This window comes from Peromyscus leucopus, chromosome 9, assembly GCF_004664715.2.
Source record: "Peromyscus leucopus breed LL Stock chromosome 9, UCI_PerLeu_2.1, whole genome shotgun sequence".
Classification (NCBI taxonomy): Eukaryota; Metazoa; Chordata; class Mammalia; order Rodentia; family Cricetidae; genus Peromyscus; species Peromyscus leucopus.
The window spans coordinates 65,917,761-65,940,238 of NC_051070.1; the positions used below are offsets into that span (position 1 = coordinate 65,917,761).

Genomic DNA, 22,478 nt, shown 5'->3' on the forward strand with positions numbered 1-22,478 from the left:
CTGACCCGCCCCTTGGGGCCACCCTGTGTCCTGACTTAGAAGCCTATTCTTAAGGGAAAACTCCGCCCCTTCCTTCTCTCTCTTCTGCTTTCCTCCCACGAGGGTGCACACCTCTGAAACCCCTTGCTCTTCTCTCTCTCCCTCTCTCTCTCTCTCTCTCTCTCTCTCTCTCTCTCTCTCTCTCTCTTTCTCTCTCTCTCTGTCTCCCTCCCTCTTTCTCTCCCCCATCTCTTCCCTCCACCAAATAAAACTCTTCACTGAGCTCTGTGTGCATGGCATCTGTCTATCACCTGCTGTGGGGCACCTTGGCTCTACCTGCCAGGACCTCCCATATACAGTGTCATAACACCCCATTTAAAAATATACAAAACAGGGTCTCTTCATTTTGCATGTTAACTAGACTAAAATGATCCTCCTGCCTCAGTTTCCCAAGTAGCTGTGACTGGGGAGTGTGCCACCACACTGACTTAAAGGCATTATTTTTTCCCTCCAGTTTTTTGAGACACTGTTTCTCTATAAGCCAATCTGGCCTCAAACTCACAGCAGTCCTCCTGCCTCAGCCTGCAGCATGGTGGAATTATAGCTGTGTGTGCCACCACACTGGCTTCAGGGCCATTATTAAGTAAAATAAAGTCACTTGAATACAAGTAGTGTGACATCATGACAGGTGACCTGAGAAAGCACGATCTTTGATTACGAAGTGACTCACAAGCGGGTAGCATATACAGAACGGAAACACTGGGCAGATGGATGATTCACATCCTAGCAAGACGCAGCATTTCAGATTTCATCAGTGTGGAGAATGATGAGCAATTCCAAACCTAAGAATTACTTCTGGAGTTTTTCATTTACTATTTTTAGCTCTCTGTTGACCATAACCAACACAAAGGGCAAGGAGGAACTGCTGTCCCACCAGCTGGTTATAAAAAGATCTTTGGTGACCTGCAGAATACCTCCATGCCAAGCAGTGCCACAGAGTCCTCAAGACAGCACCTCTTCGGTGGAAACATGCACCAGGGACCTTTTCTGGGGGCAGAGCAGGCAGGGATAGTGCTTACAGTCTCAGGCGCTGCTCTAACACAAAGCCTAGGGGCAAACCTCCCTGGCAAACCTGGGCAGCCATGTTCACTGTGGGCAATAAGATGCAGAGTGGAACTGAGAGGAAGAACGGCCACTGAACTCCAGCTGCTGTACATCCCCTATTTGAATAACTGTCAAAACAATTCCTATAGTGGGTGGGTGGTTGTGCCATGCCCCTGAGGCACCGCCCCAGTGAGGCAGCAGGTAGCTGCTAGACGCCTGCCCCTTGGGCGTGGCCATCAGGGACCCTTATGACCTGGGATGCACATGCACGTGCTCTCTTCTCTTCACCACCTCGAGGTCTTGGATGCTGGCGTAGATCAAAGCAGAGCTCTCTTGAGAACCACGTTGGACCTGCCCCACCCACCTCTCCTCGATTCTGCGACCAACTCCTTTATTCTGGTTGTGAGTTAACCTCAAATAAATTCCTTTGGCCATCAAATAGACTCCATGGATTTATCCCATTAAATTCCCATCTCCAGCTCATTCCCACTCCCAGTTAGTTTGACAAGAAAACAAAATTCCGTCATTACTCACTGAAACATCACGACCCAGCTGGGCAGTGGTGGCACACACCTTTAATCCCAGCACTCGGGAGGCAGAGGCAGGTGGATCTCCATGAGTTCTAGGCTAGCCTGGTCTACAGAGTGAGTTCCAGGACAGAAAGGGCTACACAGAGAAACTTTATCTTGAAAAGTAAAAACAAAACAAACAAACAAAAACAAAGAAAAAAGAAAGAAGAAAGAAAAGAAACATCAGGCTGGAGAGATGGCTCAGCAGCTAAGAGCCGCTCTTCCAGAGGACCCGGGTTCAATTCCCAGCACCCACATGGCAGCTCACAACTATCTGACTACAGTTCCAGGGGATCTGTACATGAAGGCAAAAACATGAATGCATATAAAATAAAAATAAAAAAATTATTTTTTTAAAAGGAGCAAATACTGAAGAAGAAGAAAGAAAAGGAAAAGAAACATCATGTCCCAGGTCACCTTGCTGTCCAATCAGTGGTACCCGGTGAAAGTCATTTCATCTAAACTTACACAGAAGATAAAGCCACTTTGGACAAACACCTGCTAAAGGAGGCTTACCATGGTGCTTCTTTCAAACGTGGGCTCCAGGTGGTCAGGGCCAAGGTGGAGCGACCGCTAGGGGGCGCTGCTTAGTGCCCGCCCCAAGCCTGGGCCAGGGTGTTAATGGCAACTGTGGTGGGACCCTTGCTGGGTACTTTACAAATAGTGCTCAGTCCTCGCAGTAACTCTGTGAGGTGGGTGCTGGTTATGGTTTGGGTCGTGACTGTGTCCCCAAAGCCTGTGTGTGAAAAGTTTGGTCTCTGTGGGAGGGTGCTATTAGGAGATGGTGGACCTGAGGAGGGGCCGGTGGGAGGGAAACACTGGATATGCCTTTGAAGAGGATTTGGAGACCCCCCCCCCATCTCTGTCTGCTTCCGGGTCACCATGAGGTGAGCCCCTCCATTCCACCTGCTTGCAGCCATGGCGTCCCTTGCCAGAGAGGCCCACAGCAACCGGGCCCAGCAAACCCTGGACTGACGTTGATGCCCTGAGCTCGTTTTGCTGAGGTATTCTAACACAGTGACAGAATGATAGCTCCCACGATGCTGTAGCATTTCCCAGATGAGGAAAGCACCCCAAAAGAGACCTGCCCACGGCAGCCCAGTCCCCCTCTGGCGGCTCCGGTCTTAGTTTAAGGAAGAGATTGTGCCTTGTCCACAGTTGGTGCCCTGGAGCTGGGTGACAGGGACTGAGCATGTGCTGGAGAGACCCTGTGTCAGCTTCCTATTGCTGTAGCACAATGCTGAGATCATTAGTAGGGAAAAGGTGTCCTTGGGCCCACAGTTCTGAAGGTTCCAACTTAAGGTCAATGGGACTCACTGTTTTGGGTCCTTGGTTGGTCTGCCAGATGGTGACACCAAGGAGCATGTCACAGGCAAAGCAGGTGTGGGGTAAGTGCGGGAGATGGGTCCCACTGGGCACATCCCCAGTGACTGAAGGACCTCCTTGAAGCCTATTTTCTTCTCAAAGTGAGTCAAGAGGGGGTGTGGCTCACTGGTGGAGATCCTATTTAGAATATTCGAGGACCTGGGCTTCCTCCCAACATTCTAAACAAGTTCACCTAAGCAAAATCTGGAAAGAAATGAAACGCACACAGCCAGCAGATCCTTCAGCTACCATCATTTTAGTGACTGAAAAAGACCCTTTACAAATGTGCTCAGGAGCAGACTTCACACTCAGACGTAATACCCAGAGGAGGCCTCTGCACTCTGGAGACCCGGCCCTCCTTCTCCCTCCGCAGGCTTGGCTGATCCAAAAGCTCATAAAACTAAGCCCATGTGTACTTGGAGCTCCCTGAGAACTGGCTAAGATGCCACATTCCACCTCCTGCCATAAATTGAGGCCAGTGGCTTTTAAAAGTGGAAGAAAAACACCAAAAAAAAAAAAATTAAGTTGTCATAAAGTTGAGACCATCCATATGCTAAAGAACAAAAGAGAGTTTGGTTCCCAGAACCCGGAGGCCCCTCACATCCCTCTCTCCGTGGACCTGAGAGGCCTCGGGGCACAGATTCGGAGCATCCATTTCACCTCGGTGAGCTTTGGCAACAGTCAGCCTCAGGGAGAGGGCAGTGTCAGCTAAAGAAGTTCATCTGAGCACCACAATTATGCGCTCAAGAATCCTATTAGAGGAAAACGGATGTTTGCAATTTGCTTGTATGTCAAGGAAGTTTTAAAAATAACATGCTTGCTCTAAATTACTAATATGAAAATAGTTTCTGCCTCTATTCAAAATAGCCTTAGGTATGTAGTGTCTACTTTGAAAAATACAAATATATTTAAAGCTTATGTAGCTGTCCCTTCGGAAAAAGTGGGCAGCGGCGGGGGTGGGGCAGGGCTTGGGTTGGGGGAACAGATGCACAAAGGAAGCTGGGTGGCGGCAGCGGCCAGTCCCTGGCATCAGCGCCCTGCTGGCCTGTCGCTGGGCCCGAGCAGCAGCTTGGCTCCTGGCTTGTCCATGCTGGAGTTGGCGTTGTCCGAGGCCTTGTCGGGCTCGGGCACGCAGGTGCAGCCCACCGGGATGGTGACGTAGTGTTCAGCGTACACTGAGCGGCCTCCCGCGCAGGCCGCGGTGCGGCGCAGCACTACGGCCGGGGAGTAGACGGGTGCGCTGCGGAAGCGGAAGTCCTCCTCACCGAAGAGCCCGGTCAGGCAGCCACGGCACAGGCAGTAGGCCTCAGGCAGGTACCTCGGGAAGCGAGCTGGGTCGTAGGAAATCCTGCCAACAGAGCGAGTGAGTGAGGGCTGCGGCAGGAGCATCACCGCCAGTTCAAGGCCAGCTTGGGCTACATGGCAAGCTAGGCCAAATGAGGAAGGCCTGAGCGAGGCTGGGCGCACGGATACATGCGCAGTTAGCACCCTGGCAGGGCCTACCTGGAACTGACAGTTACACCACTATGTGGTGAGCCCCGACCTGGAAGATTGCTCTACCTCTACCGTGGCATTTGACCTCTATCATACTTGGGATGCTGGATGCAGCATGGGCCACTATCCTTGAGTGCCTATAAAACTACCCTGTGTTGGGGCTGGAGAGATAGCTCAGCAGTTAAGAAGAGCACTGACTGGTCTTCCAGAGGACCTGGGTTCAATTCCCAGCACCCACGTGGTGCCTTACAATTGTCTGCAACTCCAGTTTCAGGGGACCTGACACCTTGACACCCTCATCCAGATATATTCGCAGGTAAAACATGCAGCTGGGTGGTGGTGGTGGTGGTGGTACATGCCTTGAGGTACAGGAAGATCTCTGTGAGGCCAGCCTGGTCTACAGAGTGAGTTCCAGGCCAACCACACAAAGAAATGCTGTCTCAAAAAAGCAAAAAAACAACTCTCCCAAAAACCCCCAAACCATTAATTATATAAAAATAAATTATTTTCAACAACAACAACAAAACAAAACAAAAAAAACCCTACCCTTCGTCAAGGTCACTGGCACCACACGCAGGTGGCCACTGTACCAGGACAGAGGACTATCCTCCTGGGCTGTCCTGTCAACCCTGAGGGGCCATCTTTGTGATTCCAAGCCCAGGCCTGCCAAGCTCTGCAGCTTTGGGGAGGAAGGCTGAGAGCAATTCCTACAGATAGCCACGCCTGTGCAGAGGGCCATGTGTGCCTTCTCTAAGGGGCTAAAGCAGCAGCAGGGACAGCGGGGCGGCAGGAGGGCTAGCTGGTCAGGGATACTTGAAAAGTGAAAATAATCTTGAATTCCATCACGTTGATTTACCTCCAAGTCTTCCAAGTTTCAATTCAGATGCCAAAGGTAAAGCCCTCTAGGACAGCCTGTGGCCAAATCCTAGGGGAGGCTATAGGTCAGCTACAACAGGTGACTGACTCACTTGGAGACAAAGCAACCCCAGGACAGAGACTGCTCTCACAGCGGCCACCTACACACCTGCAGAAACCCAGAGGGCTACGGGCAGGAACCCAGAACCCTTCTTGAATGTTCCCTTGCTGAAGGAAGCATTACCCCAATTGCTCATGAGACTTCTGTGTGCCTACATCATGTCCATCTATCTGTGCATCTAGAACACTGGCAATCCCTTATGGGTCTGCTTTTTTTAGAGACACTCAAATTGATCATCTATGAGCCTTGACCTTGCTAACCTGTCCAGCAGTGGACACATCTGAAGACCTACTGTGTGCCAGCATGGGAAGCACTGAACAGTAGCCTGAATCTAGTGAAGAAAACAGATGAGAGATGGAGAGAGGGAGAGGGATGGACTTGGAGATCTTTCTGTTCCCCGGGGGTTGGGAGATGGGCACACCATCTCTGCAGAGTATGGTGCGAATCCAAGGCAATGCTTTCTCCTTCATCCTTAATACTAATGAGGACACCTGCCAACAAAAATACCTCCCTTTGAAAGTACATTCAGAGCACCCATGCCAGGAGGGACCTGGTCTGCAGAGAGAAGGTGCTGGAAAAGATGGTGCTGGCTGAGGAGTGGGGTCTAGGAAGGCCTCCAGGCATGGAACCTTTTAACTCCCTTCTCACACTGTTCCAGGGACTAGAGGCGTGGCCTGGGGGAAAGCTCCTAACTTGGGTGGAGGGATCAATGCAGACACCTCTAAAACAATCCGACACTGATTTTGCCCATTTCTGCTTCCCACCAACACAAAGCAGGTGAAAAATCTGCTTTTAAAGTTTGTTTCAGGGCTGGAGAGATGGCTCAGTGGTTAAGAGCCCTGGATGCTCTTCCAGAGGACCTGGGTTCAATTCCTAATACCCACATGGCAGCTCACAACTGTCTGCAACTCCAAGATCTGACACCCTCACACAGCCATACCCACAGGCAGAACACCAATGCACATCAAAAGTCTGTTGTCACTGTTTGCTCAGTTCTGCCCCCAGGGCTTTGGGAGCAGAGTGGACCCATCTCCCACTGTCCTGACATTCCCTTTCACTGAACATTTTTGAAGGGAAAGGAAGTCGTAAATAGCTAGATGCATAATGTCTCCAGTTATTTTCAACATTTAACGAACTCCTATCTGAGTCCTGTGTCAGGCAGTTGGGATTCAGACAGAACACCTCTGCACACCAAAGACACGCACTGGGAATGAGCACAACCCACAGGAACACGCACCAGAGCAAGAGGGTCCAAGTCAGAACTGGGGAGTGTGTCACAGGAGGAAAGTACAGGTGAGAGGCCACAGAGTGGAGAGAGATGCCGCAGTCAAGGATTTGGATCAGACCCTGACAGAGTGAAGTGTGACCCAGTGATGCTTTAGAACGACACCCCAACTTCATAGTAGAAGCCTGCCTGGGACAAAGGGGGAGATCTTGGTCCAGGATGGGGACTGCATTTTGCGATTTGGTTTGTATTAAATGTGACAGTTCACGGAAGTGTGTGGAGGAGATTGGCAGCAGCAGGGGACCCTGAAGTCTGAGGATAGACTGGGTCTGCAGGCTGAGGAAGGTACAGCCTGGAGATGGGGCTGCTCAAAGGCGTCAGTGGGGACGGGCCAGCTCATCAGACATACAGACATAGACGATGTTTCAGTCTACCTGCTGCAACTACAACATAATCCTCGACACTGGGTAATTTATAAAGGCTAGACATTTACTTGGGTATGGTGGTACTTCCCAGCACTGGGGACATTGAGGCAGGAAGATCATGAGTTCAAGGCCAGAGTGGACTACATAGAATGACCTGGTTTCAGCCACTCTCCAAAACAGAGATTTATCTAGCATTTAGCTCAGTTGATTCTGGAGTCTGGGAAGCTCAAGAACAAGGCCTTCTCGAAGCATCTCGCATGGTGGTGCGTATCAAACGGCAAGACAGACCGGTCTTCCCAGCTCAAATCTCTCTCATTATAAAGCCATTCTTGCCAGCATAGAGGTGCCATGGCCTACTCACTTCCCAAGGCCCACCTCTGAACTCCACCAACACACCAGCATCCTGGGTGTCCTCCAGGAACAGCTGGCACTCAGGTGCCACTTGGGTTAGTTTTGTTGGTGAAAGTCGTTAGGTTCCTGCTCTCCCCTGGTACATGCGAAGCTTGGGGTCTGGCGTCTTACGTCATCAAGGGGCATTGGTGACTATGTACCCTGCCATACCCTCCTTAAAAAGCCAGACGCGGACTCCCATGCTCTCTCTCTCTGCTCTCTCCCTGGTTTCTCTCTGCTCCCGCCATCTTCCTTCCTGTCCAGGCCTGGCTTCTTCCTAATAAAGCTCTTTGTAACTCTGGCAGTCGTGGCCGTGGCCCGTGACTTTTCCACCGGAACCAGCACCACCCACCAGTGCTGTTTTACTATCAAAAGCGTTCCTGCTTGGGTGCCTGATGGCTGAAGCCTCTCTCCACTAAAAATATCCACGCCAGCACTCCAGCGGGCCCCAGGCCAAACGTTTCCACGTCACTTTGAACCCTGTGGACTAAGGTTGGTGACAAGGCACCCATATGCCCCACCTCTACCTGCCACCTGGGGTAGAATGAAAGAATGAACGGGGGTCTTTCAAAAGAGTGTCTTGGAGCCTTGGATTGTTCCCGTGCTCAACACGGAGACCAGATGTGCCGTCCGTGGCAGTGGCACTCACTCAGAGTGACCAGCACCGCAGAAAGGCAAGTAGCTCCTGAGTTTGTGGATGCCCAGCTTCTTGCCTAATCTGTAGAAATCACCAGCTCCATGGGAAAGGAAGAGCGAGGCCTCCCTAGGGACCCTTTCTCTTCCAAACATGGAAATGTAGCCCAGCCGAAACCCTGCCTGGCCTCCCTGGCCAGTCCCCCGCTGTCTCTGCTGAACGCCGCCGCTCTGTGCAAACTTGGCGTGGGACCTGCCTGAAACTCATCAAGTTTCCCCCCTGACGGATCTCAGGAGCGGCCCTGGCCCCGGGTGGAAGTTTGGCTAGGGTGAGTGGCAGCTGGTGGGGCTTAATCCAAGAACAAAGGACAAGTCCTCCAGGGATGATTAGAGGCGATGGAAGCTGAGCTCTCGGAGGCATGTAAGTGACAGCAGAGACAGAAAAAGAGCCCTGCCCTGGGGCCTGGACACGTAGGAAACAATTCTAAGCGGTTCCGGAGGCGGAGCTCAGGGAACAATGAACGCATTCTCTGCAGGAATCTGCCACCTGATGTGTGCATCTACAGCTGGGCCGCCACCAGCACGGTTTGCCACTTTTCAAAACATATTTCCATTTCAAAGCAGCAGAGCCCAAGGATGATGGATTCTCCCCAGGGCAACCCAAACACGCCCAACCCCAGGCACCAAGCTAAGGGGTCCTGACCAGAAGTCCAGGGAGAAAATGGCCTCAGCAGCCTGAGGCAGCAGCACTGAGGGCCAGGGAGTTCAGCCCAGCAGCCTTTCTAGAAAAGGCAGGGAACTGTCTATATCTATGGGTCCTGGGAAGAAAACGTTGGTCCAGTCTAGTGTCTGACCAGTGACCCAGAGCAGATCATTACTGCTACCAGCTGAATAAGGTTTGACAGGAAGGCCACTTCGCCAGCTTCCTGAGGCCTTTAGACCAGGCTTGAGTTTTGGAAAGGTCTTGAAAAATTCCCTCAAGCAAGTGTAATTCTTTTAGTCTATAACATCAGCACATCTCTAACCAAAATCCCAGCTTAGAACTTGGCAGACGGATCCTATAACTCACAGGGAAGGAAAGGCCCAGGAACTGTCAGGACACATTCCAGGGAGAAGAAGGGGGTGGACGCTTCACCAGACTGGAAGTGATTAAAAGACAATGAGAAGACCAAGATGGTGGCTAATCCCCAGGGACCTCTAGGGCTAAGCAGCTTCCCTCAGGAAAAGCTGAGACTCCTCTGAGAAGACCCTGTCATCAGAACCAAGTGTGGCTCTGGTTTAAAATGAAGGTCCTGGCAGAGCGTGGTGTATGAGACACATGTCAATGTGGCACTCGGAAGGCTGAGGCGGGAGGACTGTAAGTTGCAGGGCCAGCCTGGGCTACACCAAGTATAGGACCCTGTTTCCTGAGAGAGGTGCCAATCACCCTGACTTGTTCATTATATAATGCACTCATGTACTGAAACCTTACATGGTGCCTCATGAGTCTGCATAATTATTATGCTAATAAAAATTAACATATCTTAGAAGAGCAGAATTATAATTTCCAGTCGTCTTGTCTGTTGTGGAATATTACTTTAACTATGTAAAGGCGTGTCACATTTGCTTATGTTGCATTTGTTTACCGATGGAAAGGTGTGTTGCTTTGCCTGCCTTAGGCACCTGATTAGTCTAATAAAAGGCTGCAGGGCCACTAAACTAGCTAGTACAGGGATATGCGGGGCTGGCAGACAGAGAGAATGAGCAGGAGGAGGAATCTAGGCTCAGGACAGGAGAGAAGGAAAGAACAGGGACCGAGGCAGGGAGGGACGGAGACGCCTGGGGCCAGCCAACCAGGCAGCTGCCAGCCAGCCAGACACGGAGTAGGACATAGAGAAAGAAAGAAAGATACAAAGTCCCGAGGCCAAACCTAGATGAAGAGAAACAGGTTAATTTAAGTTATAAGAGCTAGTGGGGCAAGCCTAAGATAAAGCCGGGCATTCGTAACTAATATTTGGGGGCTGGTGGTCCAAGAAAGCCCGACACGTGTGTCCACCTTCTGAGCATGCGGCTCTAGGCTCACCCGAAGCCCAGCGATCTGCTCTGCTCACTTACGCCGGGCATCTTGAAGATGAGCCCACAGAAATGCGGCCGCACTGAGCAGCAGTGTCTGGCCACATCCGCACTGGATGGCTAGCCATTGTTACCTCGGACACAGTGACAGCAGCTGGCAGCCAACCACTGGATGACACCTTTTCCCAGTGCCTTTTCTGCATGACCAGCCCAGCCCCAGACTACCCTCCGTGCTAACAGTAGTTCACACAGAAGGTCGTCATAACCCAAGAGTTGGCACTCCCATGGAATGGCCATGGGACTTAGTTGTGCTTCTCTGGAGGTACATAAGTGAGATTTTTAAAAATAGTAATGCTCTTTCCTCACCCCTAGAGATTCTGAATTAATTGCTCTGGAATGGGGCCAAGATGTTGCTATTTTTTAAAGAGCTTCCCATATAATTCTCACAATAGCCCTCTTCAGGCTGTTTGGTCTCCACATTTAAGAAAAGTAACGAAGCCAGACCTGATGACACACACTTGTAATCCTAGCATTTGGGAGGCTGAGGCAGGAGGATTGCCACAATTCTGAGGGCAGCCTGGGCTATGTAACAAGACTCTGCCTTAAAACAAAAAGAAGTGGGCTGGAGAGATGGCTCCGTGGTTAAGAGCATTGGCTGCTCTTCCAGAGGACCCGGGTTCAATTCTCAGCACCCACATGGTAGCTCACAACTGTCTGTAACTCAACTTCCAGTGGATCCGACTCCCTCACAAGGACATGCAGGTCAAACACCAATGCATATTTTTAAAAAAAGAAAAAGAAAAAAGAAGGAATAATGAGTCGATGAGGGCTTGAGGTCTGGGTGCCTCACCATGACACAGTGACGACCTCATAGGAGAGAAGCTTTAGGCTCCAATCCCAGCATTGGGGGTTTAAAAAAAGGGGAATTTGTAACCTTCTAATCTTCCCCTTCCCTTTGGAGCTGGCCCTCCCTGCAGCTGGAGTGGGCAGGAGTCACCACACTAGGGGGAAAATCTCCCTGTATATAAACTACTGTCCAGGACTCCAGGGCCTGGGACAGTGGGCTCCGTGGGGTAAGCAGGGGGTAACTGGGGACACTGGAGGCTACAAACAGCTTCCCTCTAGGGGGAAGCTGCGGCCAGCAGGTCCATCAGCTCCACCCTCCTTCCATTTGCTAAGGCTCCCGGGAGCCAAAGGGCTGCAGCGTCCGTTGCCAAGAAGCCCTGAAAAACCCTTCTCTGGCCCCTGGGAGAAAGCACTGTGCATTTCTCATGAAAGAGCACATGGAAAGTCCGGCAGCGATTGCAGCAGTCCTGACCAGGACAGAGATCCCCATGGGCTTCACCTGGTCAAGGACAGTTAGAGGTCCGCCCTGCTCTGAACTTGGCCAAGCCGAGGCCGAGCCGGAGGCAGCTCCAGGGCAAATGTGGCTCTTCTGCCAGTGAGCAGACTCAGGGCTCCTGGCAGGGGGAAGGCTCACCTGCCCGCTTTCCCTCTCCCATTCGGGGAAATGGAGGTGCTGGCGCCTGGCCACCTTCCCTCTCACATGCGTGGGGGAACTGCAGCATGCTCTGTGGATACTTAGCATCCAGTCCCACACCTGCACGTAGGGATGGTCCAACCCGGGGATCCATTTATTCTGCATAAAACCTATTCACGTGGCCAAGCTCGAGGACAGAGCACTAGGAAAGAATTTGGAAGATCATGGTGGTGGCGGTGGGTCACAGCACAAGAAGGCAATGGATGAGACTGACGGCCCAGATTTCTCGAAGGCTTTCATTCTTTTGTCATGGCAAATGTGACGCTCGGAGCAGCTGGGCAGCATCTCTTCAAAGGAAAAACTCACTCATGCCCACAGGACTGCTCGGCTCTCCAGGGGAAGCTGTAGAATGCGGGTCCAGAGCCATCTTTGATGTGCCCGACCTTGGAACAATGGGGGAGGCGGCTGGGTGTGCGAGGGAGGAGCCCACCTGGTCCAGGCAGCCAGCTGTCACCATGGAGGGGCAGTTCACATACACTAGCCTGGCCTCTTCAACTCTGAGAGTCCCTGGTATTCTCTCCTTGACAACTTAGTGATTTGGGGAGACGTGTCCCCTCTCTATCACCTTCTCAATGTGCTGTCTGTGGAGGACAGAGATCAGAAGGAATGTCACTTCGTGGCCTGTGTGGGACTGCCTGTATTTGCCCAAATCCTTCTGTTGGCACGGGCCCCCACATTTTATTCAGGTGAAGAGCGTTGAAAGAGAGTGAAATATTGTCATCCTCCCTGGCAGCACTCTGCATGCTAAAGTAAAGCCCCAGCCCTGGGGAGCAACCAACCATCAAAGCTGATGGTAATCCGGGAACAATGCTCCATGACAATGATTTTATTTTTATTCCTTGACAGGTGATATCTGGCTGTATTCTGAGAAGCCCACTGGGGGGGAAGTCAGCTTTGTACTTGAGCAAAGTCAAGGTTACTTGTCTATGTATTGTGTATGTATATATATGGAAAATACCAACATCTCTTAGTTAAACTGCTTGGGAAGAACAAAAATGTGTGCCTCCTTTTCTACAGTGACCAGTAGGGATGGACAATATTGTGGAGACTCCCAGCCAGACCCACAGCATTCTTTCTGCTTGGGCGACCCTTTCCCCAAGCCACCCCCTTTTTTCTTAACAGAACATTCTCCTGATAAGGTGGTGTGGGAAGGTCATACATAGTGCCTGTGCTACTGCGTCTCATCCAGTAAGTACATTAGACAAAACAATCCTGAGTTTGTGAAGTTGCTGTTAGGTCATCTGGAGTAACCCACAGGTATGAGGAAGACACAGGAAAGAGCGAACTTCCTAAGGAAAAACTTAATTAGGAAAAGACCGCCACCCCAAATTCCAAAGAGATGGAGAGTCCCTGGGTCACCATCAGGCAGGCTGCTTGCCCTGTGCTGCCCCCTGTTGGCCAGAGTCACCTCTGCAAGGAAGGATGGGTCCCTGCGCCTGAGACTCTTTGTACTGGGGCCTTGGCACAAATTTGAAAGTGCATAGAGGTGGGAGGGTGTGTTTTTAAAAGGCAAATAGGAATGTTTTTAAAGGATAACTGCTGTGGGCATGGATTCCTCTAACATTAAACTGTAGACTCTCCCCTAATCCTTATCCAGTAGATACCTTCCTAGAAATTGTGCCTCTCCATGTCTGAAATTTCAGATAGCATATTGCTTATAAATTGAAGTTTAATTTATAAATTTGGTACTCGGCTGGGTGGTGGTGGCACACACCTTTAATTCCAGCACTCAGGAGGCAGAGGTAGGTGGGTCTATGCAAGTCCAAGGCTAGCCTGGTCTACTTAGTGAGTTCTAGGACAGCCAAGGCTACACAGAGAAACCCTGTCTCGAAAAACAAACAAACAACAACAACAAAGCAAATGAACAAAAAGGATAAGTTTGCTACTCTAGTTAATACTATGATAAGAGTTATGTGAGTCTCAAAACCTCATTGCACAATACCACCCTTCTCATGAGATGACCCACGGTCTACATGACAGGGAGTGAGCAAGGTGTCATGACATGTCATTGGGTGACTCTGCCAGGCCACCCGCACGTCGCTATGATACGCTATGATAATTAAGATGGCGAGTGAGTGGCTGCTGAGAGGAGCGTACACAGTGTGCATACACTGAGCAACAGGGTAGTTCATGTCTCAGCGAGGACAAGGTTTCATGACACTACCGAGATTGTCTGCATTTTAAAACTTACCAGTTTCTGGAATTTTTCACTTAGTATTTTCAATTTACTTTGGGTAACTGAAGTCACTGAAAAGGAAGTCAAGTATAAGGGAGGGGAAGGCAACGCTATTCTTGATTTCTTTACCTTTCTCTAATGTTCATTTCTTTGATGTTTGAGACAGGGTAATGCCATGAGCCTCAAAACCAAGAGCCTCCTGCCTCAGCCTCCTGAGTGCTGGGGATGGCAGGTGTGTGCCACACCACCTTGCTGCCTCTGCGTTTGATTTTTTTTTTTTAAAGACTTGCCGGGCAGAACTTGATGTGAATGGTACCTGTGCTCAGAGCAGCACTCAGGGCCAGTGGCCCCCCCTGTTCCTGTGTGGGCTCTGTAAAGCTCTTGTTAATATTGATGATGTAAATATGACCTTAGGCTGCCACTTGGGGAAGATGGAATAACTAATGGACATCTCAGAGGGCAAAAGTTTGCTTAGATGAGCCATCCTTTCTATTAATCTGGCGCAGCACCCACAGAGAGCAGGCCACAGATGGTCAGAGCCTAAGATCACTCTGAATGCCCAGGCCATCACTGGGCAGGGGTAGCCTTGTCTGCTCACTAGTATAATAACTGGAGACCACATGAGCTGCATTGGTACATTTAGAGAGTAGAAGCTTCTCCATACACTGAGACTATGCCACACACCTGTGGGTAGATGCTGAGGTGGTCCCTTAATCAAACATCCTGGTGGCCTGTGGGGCTGGGTTTTTTTTTTTCTGTTTTTTTTGTTTTGTTTTGTTTTGTTTTTGTTTTTGTTTTTGTTGTTTTGAGACAGGGTTTCTCTATGTAGCCCTGACCTGGAACTCAATCTGTAGATTAGGCTGGTCTTGAACTCAGAGATGCACCTGCCTCTGCCTCCTGAGAACTAGGACTAAAGGTGTGCGCCGTCCCTGCCTGGCCCTGTGTGTTTTAAAGTTACTTCTCGTCCCCAGCCTTTGCTCTCAGTCCTGTTCCACCAGGATGTTTGAAGAGTGGCAAGGCCATCCCAGCAGGCGGGCATGGGGCAGCGAGGGTACCAGGACAGGGTGGGCTATGGAGAGTCCTCACAGCACAGGTGCTGGCTGAAGTAAGTGAGATTTCTTCCTGTGGAGACCTCTGGAAAAAGGGAAAACCAAGGACATATGGACTCGCCTCGGGAGGTTGTCGGAAAAGCGCACAGGCGACGGAACATTAGGAAGGGATTAAAGGGCCACCTCAGCACCGACCCACAGGCCCGGGGCACACTTACTTGCTGTTCGTCACAAGAGCCAACAAATCTTTGCTGTGAAATAAATTTGGGTGTTGGCTCTCAGACTCTCCGGGGAAAAGTTATACAAAAAGCCCAAAAAAACAAAAAACAAATAAAGCCTAAAAATAAACTGTTTTGCATTATTCATATCCTAGAGAAAATATATATATTTTTTTTTAGCCTACTACTAGAAAAATAAACCAGCTAAAATTGCTTAGAGCACTGGCAGGTGTTTATCTTTGGGGTGCCATCAGACAAGCTGGTGTGTCTTTAAACTGTAATAAACCCCAGTGTCGCAGCAGGAGATTTCTGAATATATTGATCTGCTGTTTAAACATCTTCCTGAGCAATCAAGTTGATTTATTTTTGGCATTTTGTTTTTTAAGCAAAGGAAAACCAAACATATAACGGCACAAGGTAAGTGAGAAAATATTTTTATGTTCTGGGAGACGAATGCTGCTTTCCTAATGACACACTGGATCCTGACGATGAAGTCAGTGGTGTCCAGTATCCCGGGTCTAATGTTTTGGGTTTGTCACCTAGCAACAATCTCTTAATGTCCAAGCTGTGCCGTCTTCAGAGCTCAGCCCAGCCATGGAGTCACAGGCTCTGAAAACCCTACCTCAATGCCCACAGCACTCCTTCCGTGAGCCCCCGGACTTTACGAGCAAATAAGCCAGCCCCCCCCCCCAGGCTCTGCATGTGTCTCAGAAGCTGTCTGCAGCTTCTGCCTTTTCCTCATGGTTGGGAGACTTCCCTTCTTTCCATTTAACAAAGAAAACATCTTCAGCAGGCACAATAGCACAGGTCTGTCGTCCCAGATACTCAGAAAGCTGAGGCAGGAGGATCACTTGAGCTCAAAAATTCGAGACCAGCCTAAACAGTATAGTGAGGCCCATCTCTTTAAAAAAAAAAATGTAGCTAGGTGTGGTCATGAGAACCTTTAGTTCCAGCACTTTATGAGTTCCAGGCCAGCTGGGGCTGCATACTGAGACCCTGGCTCAAAGAAAGAAGGAAAAAGTCTCATTATGTATGGATTATGTCAATATCTCTTTCCACACAAAGGTGACTGCATGCTACTTGTACCTTTTCCCTTAAGGAATGCCCATGGATCTACTTATGTGATCTAACCACTACCTCCCTCTTCATAGCTCTGCTCTATGCAACTCACTATTGGTGGACACTGTGATGCCTTCCAACCCTTGTTGCTACAGCAACGACTAATATCCTTCCTCAACAGTCATTTGGTATGTGGATACGTGGGTCTGCAGGAGAAATACTGATAAGTTGAATCATTGGGTCAAGTGTATATAAAGTTTGATACTGAGCCAGGCACAGGTGTGCACCTGCAACCACTGATGAGCTGGAGGCAGGAGGTCACTTGAGCCCAGGGCTTGAAGTCAGCATGGGTAGCAGCAGCCAGACCCCCTCTGACGACATATTTTTGATCATTACAATCCCCATTTCCTCCTTTCCCAGTCATCGCAATCCAAATGCCCCCACTGCACCAGATCGGCTTCCGCCTTCCTCCGTCTTTATCAAGGCAGCCCGAGGACGGTTGCAAAAACCAAGTTTCTCACTCTGGTTTCTACATGTGTTTTGCTCCCTTGACTGCAGTATGCGGCTCTTCACGTAGGGAGAGCTGGATCGTGCGGTTTCCCTTCCCTGCACATGCTCTGACCTCGGCCCATCTTCCCTTGATGGTTTGCGGCAGCTCTTTGGGAAAGGAGCCCTTTGTGACACGGGTTGCCAATGTTTCTCCCCCTGGCTTGCCCTGCACTCCAGCCTGTTTTGCCAAGACGACGCAGCATGTAATTATATAACTGAATTTCTTAATCTCATCTTTTATGATGTCTGGGGCTGTGAGCTGCTAAACAAGCCTCCTCCACACCAAGATTATAAATAAAATTGCTCGTGTTTTTCTTCCTCTTTGTGGCCTTATTTTTTTACACTTAAATTTTTGAATCATCTGGAATTTGTTGTCACATAGGAGTGAGATCCAAGCATATTTCCTTCCAGCTGGAGACCCAGCTGTCCTGAAACCGTGATCGTCATTCCCCAGACACAGGAGCCTGCTGATGGTTCAGTGCCTGCTGGAAAACCTGCATCCCACCTACAGTGATCCTCCCTGGCTGTGGTATTTCTAACTCTGTTTTCCTACCCATCGTCCTTAGCATTCTGCTTTGCCTGTAGGAGCATGGTCACTTCAGTTCTCCACCCCTAGAGAAGAGCGCTGGGAATGGAGGAGAAAAGCAAGCTCCCCAGACACTCAGATCCCATAGATACAGTGATGCCGAATTTGCATAGAACCTACGCATCCCCTCCTGTAGGCTTCAGCCATCTCTACGTGCCTACCACAGTGATGCTCTGTACACTGCGCTTAGGGAGTAACAGTGGGAAAGACTGCATGCATAATCGGCACAGACCCAAGCGCTCTCGCACCCTCTTGATCTGCAACTGGCCGGCTCTGTGGATGCAGCATCTGCAGATCTGAGGAAGGCTGAGTGCGCCACGCCTGCACCTGAGCTGGCGGGATTTAGGGGGCATTTCCATTCAGGCCACCAGAGCTCTCAGAAGTCCCTTCCCAGCCCTCTCACCGGTGAGGCTCTACTTCCTGGATTGCACTTTTCTATCCTCCTCCTTAGTCAGGAGGTGGTGACAATGGAGGAGTACCCAGAGAGGCAAGGCAAGGGGGCCAGGGACGACCGTCCACTCCTGCGACAATGGCTCCACAGGGTCCCCTAAAGCCTAGCTTCCTTCAGGGTAAGCTGCCCCAAGGGTGGATGGGATGACTACAAGGACAGTGTGCTAGATACCGTGGAAGAGGAGGTACAGGGGCCTGAAGCTACCTGACCCGGCCAGTGGCAGAGGGGAGGTCCCCCACCAGACCCAGTCACTCCAAGTATGGGGGCTCACCAACCAGTTCCCTCCCTGCCCTTTCCTGCTTTCAGGTGCGGTCACGGAAGACACTAGTGTCGGCCTGCAGCAGGAAGAACATAGCCTGACTTTCCGTGGAGGGTGCCAGAGTGGAGAACTTCCCACTGCCCTCCAGCTTTGCTCTTTCCTGCCCCTGTCATCTCAAGGCAGTAAGACTCAACAGGCACAAGACCTGACTCCACGCTTCCTCTTCAAGCACTTACTAGGACTATGCCCTGCAGCCTTGGCCGGAGCCACAGGAGACATGCCTACAGAGGACTTGAGACTCGCTGTGTGGTGCCAGTGTGTGTTTGAGCTTGGAGTGGCCTCTAGGCCTGCCTCGACTCCAGCACTGTTTCCCCGAAGAGCTAGGATGTGTCACAGAGGGTGCCCCCACGTGGGCCCACTTCCACATGGGTGGAGCTGTGAAAAGGGATGGACCTCGAGTGAACTTGGCCTGAAGAGCCGCCAAGTCAAGGAAGGGTCTAAACTAAACTTCACACTAGGGCAGCCTGAAGGGCGGGGTAATTGGTGTGTGTGTGTGTGTGTGTGTGTGTGTGTGTGTGTGCAGTTCAAGAGAACTGACAAAATCAGCCCCAGGTGACCCAGGACATCGTTCATACCCTAGTTGCTCCCTGTCTACGACTACTCAAGCGCTGGCTCACCCAGCTCTTCCTTTTCATTAGCATCTTTCCTGATCCATCTGAGGCCTTCCCTGTCAGCCACTGCAGCGCGCCTGTCGGGCACCACGCCCCTCACTGGAACCCGCTCCTCAGGGTGCCGCCATGGAAGGTGGTGGAGCCTTTGAAGGTGGGGCACTGCCGGACGACTTGAGGTCACTTAAGTGTGCTCCTGAAGGACTGTGGGACTCTGATCCCTTCCCTTTTCTCTCTCTTGCTGCCTAGTAATGAGGTTTTCCTCTGCCACGTGCCCTCGGACCACTGCCATCTGGAACCCGGCTAGAGCCTAAAAGCAATAGGCCTGCCTGATCACAGACCGAAACCTCTAAAACCGAGCCAACTCTTTTTTTCTTTTAAGTTCATTATCTCAGGTATTTGTTTTTATTTACTTATTTCGTGTATGATGTGGTAATCTTGTATACGGAGGTCAGGGGACATTTGCTGGGGTCTATTCTCTCTTTCTACTCTGTGGGTTCTGGGGATCAAACTCGGGTCCTTAGGCTTGTCCGCAAGCACCTTAATCTGCTGAGCCAACTTGTCGGCCCAGGGGTTTGTTAGAGTAAGGGCAGACTGACTAATAATATCCTTGCTGGAATATAAGAGTGGGTGGCCATATAGTCTTCGTAATCAAGAAACATGTCATTCCAGCATTCAGGAGGCTCTCCGTGAGTTTGAGACCAGCCTGGTCTATGAAGAGAGCTCCAGGACAGCCAGGGCTACATAGAGAAACCCTGTCTCAAAACAAAACCAAACCATGCTCCTGGGATGGGATGCAGCCCAGTGGCGGGACACTTTTCCATCTCCGGCACGACAAGGCAAACACATATAAAAGCCTTGCTGGTGGTTTTCTGTAGGTGCCACATTCCTTCTCTCTCCTGGCCACAACTGTCCTTCCCTAGAGTCCAGCCCACCCTCAACAGGCTCGCGTCTATTATAAAAACCTTTCTCATCTTCAGGGTAGCGTGAGGGCTCCCTCCTCTGCTTTCTGACAGGAGCTCAAGGAAGAGTCACCACTGTCTGCCCAGGCCACTGTGGCCACGCTTCTCGCTGCCCAGCCACGCTTCCCTTTGACCTGCCCTTCTTTCGACACAATCCCTGGATTAGGCCATCCTCAGAATCTTGCCTATCCTCCACGCCTCTTGAATGGCTTTCACTCTGGAAAAGATGTTCTCTCCCTCCCTCAACTTCAAGCTACCACACACTGGAAGCTTTGCTTGTCACCTCATGTTCCTGTCCCCACATTACAGTTTTCCCCGGACATCCTCTCAGAGGGTGTGCCTCCTAGCTCTCAGCGCCCAGCACCTCCAGCTCACACTCTCACAGGCCTCCTGTGCAAAATCCCTTAAGAATTAATAAAGGGTCATTTGGCTTGGTCCCTCATGATGTTATCTGGTGAAGAATAGGTGCTCAGTTGGTATTTATTGCATAACAAGTGCAGGAAGAGCTGGCCAGAGGGAACAGCATTTCTTCAAAGAACGTGACAGACCTCTGTAGAAACCAATCGCTCCCAATTTAGTTATCTCATCTGCCTTTCCGACCAGACCAGCGGACACCAGCCCTACCTGGCCTGCCTCCGTGGCTCCATCCCAGGAGTTCCACCCTGCCCCACCCATCAGATCCGCCCCGCCCACCTGTCCCTCAGACCCCGCCCCTCGGACTGCAGCTGGCCCCGCCCCATCCCGCTAGTCCCACCCGATCCCCACCAGGCCCCGCCCCCAGCGACTCCACCCTGCCCCACCCACCTGTCCTGCAGGCCCCGCCCCGCCCCTCCGGCCCGCTCACCTGTACGCCCAGGGCGAGACGCTGCGCAGGTTGGTGGGCGGCCGGAAGCGGCGGTCGGCGGGCCTGCCCCCGGCCGGGCAGCTGGCGTTGCGCGCCTGCTCGCGCGGCCCGAGCTGCAGCGTGTGGTGGAAGGCGCTGAGCACCCCGGCCGCCAGCCGCCCGTACAGCTGCTCCAGGAGTTCCTCGGGCCGGTCGGCGCAGTCCCGCGGCCGCGCCGGGCGCCTCCCGGTCCTCAGCGCGCCCGCCGCGCGGCCCGGCGCCAGGGCCAGCAGGAAGCCGACCGCGAGCATCCAGACCTGCGGGACAGGCCGCGCTCAGCGTCGCGGGACCCGCCCGCCGCTCCGCACACCGTGAGGCCCTACCCGAGCATGGGCGCCGCGCGGGCCGGCCCCCGAGCGCCGTCCCCGCCCGCCCGCCGCCCTCGCGGCCCCCGGGGCCCCGGCCGCCGCCGGCCCGCGCGCCCCCGGCCCCCGCCGCCGCCGCCGCCCAGAGCCGGAGCCTGCGCGGGGGGCGGGTGCGGGGCGCGCGTGCACGTGTGCGTGTGCCTGCCGGGCTGCTGCGCGGCGGGCTGCGAGTGCCCGTGAGACGGCTCTCCCGGCCGGTCCCCTCCCCTGTCCCTCAGCCCCAGCCCGGCCTCTGCCATGCCCTCGCCGGGACCCCCCGAGGGCACTCACCAGTGTCCCCAACATCGCGTCACCGAAATGCTTTCCAGACTTGTCAGGAGGGGGGCTGATGGCTCTGGAGCGAAGTAAATAAAGGCGCCGCACACGCGGGGCGTGTGGCCTGCGGGCTGGGTGTCGCCCCCACAGAAGTGGACTGGCGCGGTCCGCCTGGCTGGAGGAGGAGGAGGAGGAGGAGGTGGTGACTGGCCTCGACGTCTCGGCACCGACCAGTGGGGCGGCGGGGATGCTGTCGGGAGGCCGACTTTGGCTCAGAGGAAGCGGATTTCTCTAGGTATTAAAGCGGTCCAGGAGCTGGACGGGCCACTTGGAAATGAATGAACTCAAACCTAGAAGGACTCTCCTCCTTGGGACCACGTCTTCTGGGATTTCATAGTTCGAAGAATTATATTAGAGATTAAAAAAAACAAACAGTTATGTTCTGTGAGGCGAGAGGAAACTGTTTTCCCCTAAATACTCATAAAATGACTCCGTGCCTCGTACTCAGCTAAAGGCAGAGTAATAAATACCCTCCCCCACCTGACACATGGCTGTAAGTGGGCATCTCTCTGGTTTTACAGTGTTGGAGAACTCAACCCTGATATTAATTGTGTGAGCAGACATGTAAAATGAGCCTGAAGTTCTGTGAATTAATTAAGGGAAATCAGCTCAAATGAAGGACTATATTGTATCTCAAGATCTCAAGAGAGCTTGCTCACTTACTTGTTCATTCTACAAATATGTCTTGCTTGCCAGGCGTCCAGCTAATGAATACGATTCCTTTTGAGCACTTATGCTTTGAAAATAAAAACAAATGGTTGAGACAAGCGGAAAGCTTTTTGAAAGTGTGCAAAATAATAATTTTTGATTCCTTAAAATGGCTTGCAGCTTTGGGTTTTAACCAGATTGTAAACCAGTGGTTAAACCGCATTTCAGTTTTGCTGTGCAATAAAACACTTGCCTTCGATGTTTTAAAACTAAAATGCTTTGCAACTGCTTTGCTGCCGAAAGTCCCTCCAAACCTTACAGCTTAAACAACTTCCAGTTCTTAGTAAACACATCTGGGTTTATGAAACACTTTCTGACAGCACATAAATTGTTAACATTGTCTCCTTTCTAGTAAAACGGGAATAAAGACAGTGCTCAGTGCTGCTTATTTTCTGTTTGAAAAACAGTGTAGGAGTATTTCCTGGGTGAGCTTGCCATTACCAGAGTTCCATGGAAATAACTCACCACGTTCTGTGCA

At 51.5% G+C, this 22,478-nt stretch overlaps 1 protein-coding gene across 1 annotated transcript; it reads right to left on the bottom strand.

The window, feature by feature from the left end:
• Positions 1-3,254: 3,254 nt before the first annotated feature.
• On the bottom strand, positions 3,255-22,478 carry Il17d (interleukin 17D). The gene is made up of 3 exons (XM_028870413.2): positions 21,248-22,478; positions 20,574-20,869; positions 3,255-4,365 (listed from the first exon to the last, which is right to left on the bottom strand). The coding sequence occupies exons 1-3, from the start codon at positions 21,260-21,262 to the stop codon at positions 4,047-4,049; spliced, it is 630 nt and encodes a 209-aa protein (XP_028726246.1). The 5' UTR covers positions 21,263-22,478; the 3' UTR covers positions 3,255-4,046.